Source organism: Protobothrops mucrosquamatus, unplaced genomic scaffold (assembly GCF_001527695.2).
Source record: "Protobothrops mucrosquamatus isolate PMUCROS unplaced genomic scaffold, P.Mucros_1.0 scaffold_60, whole genome shotgun sequence".
Taxonomy (NCBI): domain Eukaryota; kingdom Metazoa; phylum Chordata; class Lepidosauria; order Squamata; family Viperidae; genus Protobothrops; species Protobothrops mucrosquamatus.
In genome coordinates this window covers 575367-586378 of record NW_015386136.1, presented here as the reverse complement: position 1 = coordinate 586378, position 11012 = coordinate 575367, and the positions used below count along the sequence as shown (strand labels likewise).

Genomic DNA, 11012 nt, shown 5'->3' with positions numbered 1-11012 from the left:
ATATATATACAGAGAGAGAGAGAGAGAGAGAGAGAGAGAGAGAGAGAGAGAGAGAGAGATTTAAGAAGATGCACAATCAGGGACCTGTGGCAGTTTCTTGGAAGAAAACTTTTAAAGAGCATCTTCTCTCAGAGCTAACCCTCAGCTTTTTATGGCTGTTCCTTTGTAATGCAACAAAACCAATCATTCTTTGCATGACTCACTCCCCCACTTTTCCATCATAAAGGCAGCTGTTCTTCTGAGCAATTCTGCTAAGCATGTTACAGTTGTTACTAATGCCATCTAGCCTAAGTATGTTGGTCTCTCCCCATTTCTCATGCTGTGAACCAGTCACTCATAAATTGTTGCCCTGCAATATGACTATCATCATTCCCACTCCTGCCACGTGGCCACTAGCTGTGACATTATTCATACATTATTCCCACCCACTTCTGGCAAGTCAAGCACATATTGGTTATTTTGAAGTTCACAATACTGACAGCCCAAAGCAAATTGAGTTCAGACTTCTGCATTATAACCCTTCATTTTGCAGATTTTGAATCACTGTGACTATGGTATCCTGAGAAGCCCATACATCACGCCAAACCTTAATGTGATAGGTACCTGTTTTTAAACTTAGTGTAGTGTGCAAACCATCCAAGGAAGGCTCATGTTTTGCAAATCACAGAGGAATTTACAATGTGTGCAATTCTCATGTACCAAATTCCTTACAAGGCTGAAACAACCTCTGTATACTGTACTAGTTTATTCTGATAGCTGGAAGGCACTAAATTGAGGAAAACCAATGAAGGGAATCAGGATTCAGACTCCAAAGTAAGTTCCCTGAAAACCATGGATCATGAAATAAATTACAATGAGCATATTTTATTCAACTATGGAGGAAATGCTATGGCATTACCATCTCCAAACAGAATTCTGTGACATAAACAAAGGAGAGTGAATTACAAACAGGTTGCATGCCATTTACATGTATTCTTGTGCTTTGAGTGCCAGCTCTTTCAGAAGCTGCTATAAAGACCCTTCATTATTTCCCAGTCCACAACCATATGCAAAGCTTGCATTTGAAATTAGTATTACTGGCCTCTTGTTATGCTTACTGAAACTCTGAACTTACTGATGCTAATTATGTGCAGGTGTGTCACTTCAAAACAATGAACTGTAGAGAAACTTTTTTTTTAATGCATGACTGATGTATTCAAGAAAACAGTCCCAACTGGTCCCATTTAATATTTCACAATAGAACATATGTTGCTATGAGATAAGCCCATTAGTCATGGCTACTATTAGCCATATGTTGGCCTAGACACACTGAATGATTAAGATCCTCAAGGCATTCATATGTCACAAAAATTAGGCACAAAAAGATGAGGCCCTGAACATGATGGGACAACGTTACCTCTACCCCATCCTCTCAGAACACTGGGGTAAAAAAGAAGGTTTTAAAGTTTAACAGCTTTTTAAAAATGTGATCAATACATTCATTAGACAAAAAGGGTGCTATTATGAAATAAAGACAATAGAAATTCCCTCAAAGTGGAGAAAGAGCTACTACACAGATCTGACAGCCTAAAGCTGTATAACTTGTCGACACCGTCTATAGAACTAAGTAGATATCCACCACTCTACGGTGGTGTCTAAGTAAATATCTACCAGTGACGGTAATACTCAAGTTCGAATATCAGACTTTTTACGTCATTCTTCTACCCCAGAAAACGGTCATTTCCGAAGAAGAAATCGTTTACCGTGACTCGAAAAGAAACTTCTCAACGGGGTAGGTTTTACAGTTCTCCTCTTACCACTAATACTGTACTCATATTGTTGGAGCCCCATTGTAGTATACCATATATTAGTATTCATGCCTCTTTTATGATTATGGGATGGCATAAACACTTAGGATAAATAAATAAGAAACAAGATAAAGGAATAAAATTATATGGGAAATATGACACAAATCTTTACTTAGTTTAAACATCACTATCCAAAATAATAATCTTCATTTCTGATTACAGCAGCCAAAGCTAATAAAAATGAACCCTTCTATATGCAAAGGTTACTTCCAAGTACAACCAATATGACTTTTACATATTGTATTCATGTATATGAAGGTTTTTCTTAATAACGGGCTATTTCTTATCTACATATGAAATAATTTTAATTACTGAACTATTCTAGTCTGCAGACATGATCATATTTATTATTTATTACCAACACTGGCCTTCAAGATTTACACACTTCTCCCTCCCCTATTCATGTGCAGTCTGGCATCCCTCATGTAATATTTAGACATGGCATGCAAAACCTAAACTGCTTAATAAAGTATGCTGTATTATAAGAAGCTATCTTAAGCCATGGCTTAAACTGTTTAACCACTGTTTTTGAGTGAACAATATCATAAACCACACTCAACAAAAATTAAATTGCTGTTCGTGAAGAAAAGGAAGCAAAGAAATGGGCAGGAATTAGGCATAATTTAATCACAACACACAGAAAGGTACAGTGAAATTAAAATGCAACATGTACTCGGTCAACAGTTAAAAATGGACTTGCTTGCTATCAGCATTCCAGAAGTTTGATCACAGTCTGCCTATCAACCCCAGCATCAGAAAAGACAGAGAGAACTGTTTAAGACAGTGTTTCTTAACCTTAGCAACTTTAAGATGTGTGGATTTCTGGGAGTTGAAGTCTACATATCTTAAAGTTGCTAAGGTAGAAAAACACTGGTTTAAGATGATCTAGTTCTGGTCTCTGCAATTTTCCAAAGAATACTCTATTCCTAAGAGTAAACTCTGCCTGTTCTATAATATTAGGCAGGGTACGCAATTAAAGATGAATTTCTATTAACTCACTGCACTTAGCAATTATATATCCATTTATCTATCATCATCTGACCACAACATCTTCACCCCAAACAACCATCCACTATCACAGTGGTTTTCAACCTTTTTAATGCCGTGACCCCCAACCGGTCGTAAGTCGAGGACTAGACCGGTCGTAAGTCGAGGACTAAACTGGTCATAAGTCGAGGACTAAACCGGTCGTAAGTTGAGGACTACCCAACCGGTCGTAAGTCGAGGACTTTCCCTGCCCGGGAGTGCCGCACATGCGTGGTTCCATCCCCTGCACCGGCCGAGGCGTAGCTGGCAAGCGGCAGAGACGGAGCAGGCTGACCACCAGCTGGCCCAGCTCAAGGGAGGTAAGGCATCCGCCAGAAAAGGGGGAAAAAATGGCGGACAGCCTTGCTTGGCGACCCCTGTGAAATGGTCGATCGACCCCAAATGGGGTCGCGACCCATAGGTTGAGAACCGCTGCACTATCAACATAATGCCTGCCTGATGCCATCTTAAAACACACACAATACAATTTCATTGATAGAAACTGCTGTTAATTTACAGTGGTAGATGAAGTAAAAAAAAGTCTGCTATTACTGATGGTACCTCATTAATCAAGCTTACCTTGGCTGCCTGAGGTGTACAGGCAATATGCACTGTACTAGGTTTCACCCCATTTGCTTTAGGTCTTTTAAATAAAGCAAACCTGCTTTTTCTTCTTCCTCTATCTCCATTTGGCAGGGAGCCATTATATCTGTAGAAAACAGTGCAGGGAAGAATTAAAGAGATGGGAGGGTTATTAGGTGATAAAGGCTCAGAATTAATTTGTACATAATACTGCAAAACTGAAGATTTTAGAAATAAAGTATAACTTTCTAAATATTTTAAAATATTACTGCAGTATGCATGATACTTTTTGAACATGTCCATAATGGATGGTAAGAACACATCTCTCTAAAGAAAAATCAAGCAAACAACAAACTACAAAATGTCAGAGGTGCATAGATGCATTTAAGAGCCAAATATGAAAATGATACAGCACTTTGTGTTGCAGAATTACAATTATATTTTCCTATTTAGCAACCAACTTATGAAATATTTGCTAAAAGCCTTGTCAGAAATAGATTGCTTTGATGGTTCACATCCAGTGATGTTATTATAAAAAAGCCAATAAACACTTTTCAAGTTATATACTTTACATGAGTATTTTGTTAAATCTACTAAATATAAAGTCTTATGCATTCCTAAAACATATCAAACAGGTTCAAAATGAATGCCGAAATCACAGATTTGCCTAATGTAATAGGAATGCTGTATCATTTTCAATTAGTTTTCATTCATTATATACCCTGTATAATTTGTAGAATGGGGCAAATTGAGCCACTGTTTCATTTTACCTTTATTTAAAGAATAAATAATCTCCTGTGCTGACGCATCCGGCCCGTGGGGCGGCAGTTTGACACCCCTGTTTCAGAGGTTTGGATGTCAGAATACTTACCCCAACACAATCAGTTCACCATATTTCACTGGTGCTTTTGATGGATGATTTTCTTGATCAGGCGAAAACATGAGCCTAGTTAGATCCCTTTTCTCAAATTCCACTTCTCTAATCAAGAATCTTGGCACACTTTTGTCATTTCCTAAACAAAAAGAAGAAATATGATCTTAGATTCTTAGATCTTAGATTCCGGTATTATGTAAACAAAATTCACAAGCTAATATGACCTATACAAATTTCAGATGAGATTCCTAAAGTATTTTGTGTTTTTAAATAAGTTAGAAGTGTCTTTGTGTTAATTTTATCACTTGCTGGATACAGAGATCGCACTATATAGCTACATAAAGTTGAAATGACAACTCTTCCTAATTTGTTTCAAGTGACAGGGGATGGTTTGAATTAGTATACCGGGAGTCCTTGACTTATCATTCATTCAGCAACTGTTCGAAGTTATGACAGTGCTCAGTGAAGGGACTTACAAACTGCATCCAAACTTACAGGCCGTTGCAGCACCCCTGTGGTCCTGTGATCAGAATTTGGGCATTTGGGGGCTTCCGGTTTGCCATTGGCACCTCCGGGGGACGCATGGAGGCAAATTCAGTCTTCAGCGTCCAATTTCATCCCACTGGGGGACTCTAGAAAGGGTCGAAAGTTGCCCTGTAGGGACAACAAGCGAGGAGGGGCATCCCCGCTTGATCGTGGGAGGACGGCAGCCCTTCCGCTTGATCTGGGGCAGCTCTCCAAACCGGCAGGGGAAAGACCGGTGATAGCAATATGGCTCATCATTAAGCTGCTGACAGCCGAAGTCAAAATTACTACCAAGCACCTTTAAAGCAACGCGGATGAAACTGGGTGCGATCTGATCTTCTCTTTAAGACTCTAAATATCTTTCCGGCAAAAGCTGCCCTAAGTAGTTTTCCCCCTGTGAGGAGAGAGGGAAGGGAATTCCTGCCCCACCCTCTAAGAACAGTGGCGACTGACTACCCAGGGGAAACAAAGCAATTATAATAAACAACTTTAATCTAATTGGATGCATAAACTTTCAAAAAAGTTTTCTTACAAGTTTTCTTATTTCTATTTCTACTGGATACGTTGATTTTTATTTTAAAAAAAGAAATAAACTTTGAAAAACTATTATAAAAACAGGGGACTTAAAAAGTTTTAAACAGCATCAGTGACATCTTGTGGTGAAGTTTGGTATTACAACTTGTTATTGCCTAAAAAGAGATTTGGCTTGAAGGCCAGACTTTAGATAAAACTCTTTCGATCTTGATACCACCTGTGAGAAACAGCTGTAAAGAGAACTTCTGGGCGGCATAACTGGCCTGCTTGAACTATGAATGTAAACCTTTACTGACTTTCAGAGTTATATGTGGGGAATTGCCTTTCTATCTCTTTATTTGAGAAACATTGGTTATTATATGAGATGATGAAATACCTTGGACTATAAAATCTTACTTGACAAACGACTTCTACTATAAAGACTACCTATAAACACGTGAAATAGAGGTCTCATACCTAGTTATAAAATTATTTTTAATGTCTGATTTTAAAGTCCTCAACTTAACACATTATTAAGAGAATATGGATGAAGACCAGGAAAAGATCCTTTCCATGTTGAAAGCAATACATGAAACCATTCTTTCAGTTTGTGACAAAATAAGACCCAACATAAAAGAACAAGATGCCAGCTTAGATACATAAACCCAAATTTTGACTACAATCAAAGAACTAACAACGCAGAAGATAACAGAAGAAGTGGAACAATCAAATATTAAGACAGAGGACTCAATTGATCAACAAATACAGTTAATGAAAAATCCAGAAAAGGGAGTGACAACACTGAAAATGGAAAACTTTCTATATAAATCAGAAGAAATTTGAGAAAGAAGAACAGATTGAATGGAAAATAAACATATCAGGACAATCATGGGGAATTGGAATAATAGGGAGATGATTTAATGAATACATTGTTGATAAAGATGGAATGTAAAAGTAATTAAGATATGTATAAGCTAAAAAATTATTGATAAATGTAATAATGATGTTTTTACTTAGTTGATATAATAAGGACTGTATTAGCTTAACTATGAGATAGTAGATATTAAGGGAAAAAGAGAGGAAATATTTGATGTTGTAACTTGAGATTTGTACTAAAGATTTTTGTATGTTATTGAACTATTGATTAACCCAGCCACCATGTTGCTTTTTAAATACTTAAATGTAAAATTGGAAAATTAATAAAATATTATTAAAAAAAAGAATTTGGGCATTTGGTAGCCCACTCATACTTATGACCACAGGGGTGCTTCAAGTCCTTCCACCTGCTTATATTCACCCAATTTCTGCTCTTTTTGGTGCCCTGCACAGAGGCATTCCTTGGCAGCATCAGCATTGAGGCTGAATTAGAGACCCAGAGCCTTCAGCAGTCTCAGCCAGCTGCCACTGCTCCCAGGCCTCTACTTCAGTCCCAGTGTCGGTGCTGAGTGCCGCCTCAAGCTCCACACCGTAGCTAGCCACTCCAGTGCCACAGTGCAAAAACCCCACTGCCACGCACTCCACAGACTCTGATGCACCCAGCTGACCTTCACTCTCCTCTCCCCCCTCACTTTTCATTGGCTGGCCATGCCACTTCCATAACGCTACTGCTCTGCTTTCACCACAGGCGCGCCTCTTGTTCGTTCTTCTTTTTCCTCATGGTCTCTATAGCCAACAATTATTATTACTGCCCAGCAGTGCAGTGAAAATAAGAATGCCAGGAAGTGGTTTCGCCCAATAGGAAATAGCTGGGGGTTGGCTCAGGGAGCCACATGTAAGAGAAGCTGAGCCAATCCTGCATTTTCCCATTGGGTGAAACCATTCCCTGCACTGCATCTTTGCAAAGAGCTCCTGAGCAAGACTGACTGGCCTTGTGGTGCAAAAAAAAAGGAAAAAAAGAGGGATGGCAGTTTGCTTTTGGCTTTTTTCTCCCATTTTCATAATGCAAAATCAGCCCCGTATGGCCTAGGGCTAGGAGCATAGTGCAAAGAAGCGCGTTTGGCACCCTCCAGCCTCTTTAAGATGCTTCCCCTCCCCTCTTTTTTTTTTTTTGCCTTGAAAAGCCAGTTGTCTATAGCCCAGCAGTCAGGCTGGTCATGCCTTGCCAGTAACGGAATAAGAAAATGGCAGCGAAGCTGAGTTGGGGCAGTAGAGAGCAGGATGCCAGGGCTGAAAGGGCAGAGGGGGAAGGGGTTAGGTAGGTGGGGGAAGTTGGTGGCAATGTCAAACTGTTGAGGCTGGGAGGGACCAAGTTTGGAATGGCTTGGATTTGGGTATTTGGCTAATGAATGGTAAAATTTGCTCAGTGAGGGCAATGGGAATTGCGGGGATTGCAGTCACTAAGTGATATGATCACATGATGCTTTGCTTTGTGACTGCTTAGCCACCAAAATTCTAATCCCAACTGTGGTGGTAAGTCAAGAACTGCCTGTATTTTAATAAATAAGTTAAAAAACCCCAGAAAATATGCCAATTTAAAAGCAAAAACAGTTTTAACTTCTTCTCAAACACTACAACAGTTTTTTTTTCTTTTGTATCTACCAGCTTTAACTCTACTGTTCTGTTCTGCAGGACAGAACATATAACAAACAAGCATGAATTCAGTATGCATTTTTCTGCTCTCATATATTTAGAATTAGTTCTCTAAATCACATCATTAAGTTTGAATAAGTATTTTTACTCTTTTGCTCTGAAACGAAAATCTGTGCACAGTTAAAAGCCTGGGAAGGGGAAGGCAGTCTTTTGACATAAATGCATACCATCTGATTCACATGTGTGGTCACAGATTTACACCCCATTTTTCCTCCAAAAGTTTTACAACTGAAGTCAGTCCAAGCTTGAATTGTTACAATCTGTTTTACTGGTGGCTCAAAGAGAAACAAACATTTCAGCCGTTATTTTATCTTATCATATAGATCGATACACACCTGGTAAATTGATTGCATATGACTTTCTATGTCCATGAACGATCAAACCCACCCCCCACCCCCGATATTTTAAAACCAGATCATAACCATTAGAACAGCAGGTTAAAGTCTTATTGCTACATACCATAGTGCCCTCAAAGTGGTAAAGTCAAAAATTTAAGATTGAGAGAATGACCACTGTTGCAAAAGCAAACATCAAAATTGTTACGAAAGTGCCACTCAATTTCATACTGGAATGGGGAAGTCAACTCACATTAATACCATACCAAGAAAAATGTCTCTAGTTTTCTTGCTTAGATGTGCATGTACCAAATTAAAATCTTTATTATAATATCTGCATTTGGATATTTGGTACTACTAGATCTATGTTTTAAAGATTCCTTTAACTAAAACTAGACTCAATCAGAATACCTTCTTAGTTGAAAGGATGAAAGACCGCCGAAAAGATGTTCGAAAACTTAATAAAATTAGTCCTGGACTTACAACCATAATTGGGACCAAAATTACTGTTGCTAATCAATGCAGTTGTAAAGTATAATGTTAAGTGACTGCATCTCGGTTGCCATCATAACTCCAGACACCTGGTTCATTCAGTGGGAAGCGGAGCAAGTTCCAGAATAAGGAGTTTGGAGGTGCCCCGGGGGAGGCCCTGGGTGCAGATAAAGAAGGGGGCTTGTTGCAGTGCAGTGCAAGTTCAGGGAGACCAGGGAAAGAGGGGGTGGGGTATGTGCATGCACGTGAGTGCGGGGAGCTGGGGGGAAAGAAAGAGGAGGCTGCAGCTCAGGGGCTTCTTGGTGCAGTGTGGTTCTGGGGCTGCAAGAACTCCAAACCACACACAGCAAGTGCGCAAAGCACAGAACAGCTGTACAGCACAAAAGGGCTTTTTGCCACCCCAGAGCTGCAGTACGGCAGCAATTACCTTTTTACACTGTGTTGCTGGGCTAGGCTGGGGCTGGGCTTTGGACGCAAAGGAATTTGCACTGTGTTGCAGTGTGAAGCTCAGCCTCAGCCTGATCCAGCAACATGGAGCAAAGGGGCTTCTTGACATCTGGGAATCCCAGCTCAGTCCCTGCCAGAGTCACCCTTGACATTCTGCAATCTGAGCCCCCTGTCATCCTGCACTCTGCGCCCCGTGCCATCCTGCACTCTGCTGCTCCAGTTGACATTTGCTTTCTTCTTGCTCCCACTGACAAACCAGTTGTAAGTCTCTTTGTTTAACAGTACAGTAACTTCAAATGGTTGATGAACAAATGGTTATAATAAGTCAAGGGCTACCTGTAGAAGTAAAAATAAAATAAAATAGGATGCTATAATTTGCCAGATCAGAAGTTCAAAAAAGAACTCCCATGTTACCTTTATGGTCAGTTTATGGCTAGTATACAATTTGAGGGACCTTCATGTCAAAGTTAATAATAAATTTTAAATCTATTTAAATCTAAGATTTAACTAGGTTTGCAATAATATTAGACAACGTACGATGACTTTGAAATTCCTGACCAACTAAGGAGGGGGGAGTTTTTTTTTTGTTTTCTGATAGTATTGCAATTAAGGCTTTCTTCACTTTGAGAGCCCAAAGGTTAGGTATGCAAATATGTAAAAAAAAAAAATGTCCCATGACTTATTTTGCTGACTGACTACATGCAAAAATTCTGACCATTACATAGCTTTGAAAAAATGGTAGTATTCATTAAAATCAAGCAGGGACAAAGAGCTTGGTTTCTGAATCCAGCAGACTTCGGGCACATGAATGAGAGGCTAGGAAGGAATCTATTATAAATTTTCCCCATGTAGGGTTCTCTAGGTATGCTGAGTTTCAAATCCCATCATTTTCAATCAGTGTGGTCTCAACCTTCTAAAGGGGGGGGCAGCCACTTCTACAAAAACAGAACTATCAAGAATACAAACAGCATACAATATACTCAGATGGTAAGACAGCAAGCAGCATTGCATTTCTCATTTTATGCATGTTCCCTTGTTAAAAAGTTTGCTTGGGTTTCAGACATCTTTTTTCTGATATAATGGCTCTCCCTGTATATAAACCACTCTGATCTATGCTTTATGGCCATTAAGAAAGAAAGGACAACATGCAAACAGTAGAACTCGATTTCCATAAATTATACCTCACTATTTCAAAGTAATCAGTATACAAGAGCCTTATGCTAGGGCAATGGTTCTGGGAGCTTACAGCCGTATTTGGTTTATAATATAACTTGTTCTAAATATTAACTTCAGGAAACTGGGCAAGTAACTAGGTCAAAAAGCAAAACAAACTGTGTTTTAAGAAAAGCCACAGAACACTTTCCAATTATGAAAGAGCAACAGCTGATCCTCTTCTGAGGAAACCACACATCATCATACATATTATATGTAATGTTCTCGACTTCCCACACACAGATTTTCAAAATTACAAATCTTTTTTGCACAGAAAGGTTATTTTAAATTTGTTAGCGTGATATTATCATCTACCAGTAAATTTTATTTTTGTATCAGAATATTATGGCTATGTACTATGCTTCAATTCTACCCCACCCCATCCCCAGATTAACAATGTCTTTGAATAGTCATGCAAAATATTCTATACAACAATTATTACCAAATGAGAGCAAATTACATAGGGCTGTCCGAACAGCTCTCTCGAAGAAACGTAAAAGTTCTTTTGGATCCTAAGTCCTGCAAATATAGCTAGATCCTTCTAGAAAGATCAGTGTACATGAAGGCAAC

At 39.0% G+C, this 11012-nt stretch overlaps 1 protein-coding gene across 1 annotated transcript in view; it reads right to left on the bottom strand.

Annotated features, from left to right (window-relative positions):
* The window catches only part of PELI1 (pellino E3 ubiquitin protein ligase 1), a 62874-nt gene that overhangs the window by 9614 nt on the left and 42248 nt on the right, over positions 1-11012 (bottom strand). The window contains exons 2-3 of the mRNA XM_015812307.1: positions 4327-4468; positions 3453-3582 (exon numbers count right to left, since the gene is read on the bottom strand). Coding sequence (XP_015667793.1) covers positions 3453-3582; positions 4327-4397 — 201 coding nt within the window. The 5' untranslated portion in view covers positions 4398-4468. The remainder of the gene's footprint in view (positions 1-3452; positions 3583-4326; positions 4469-11012) is intronic.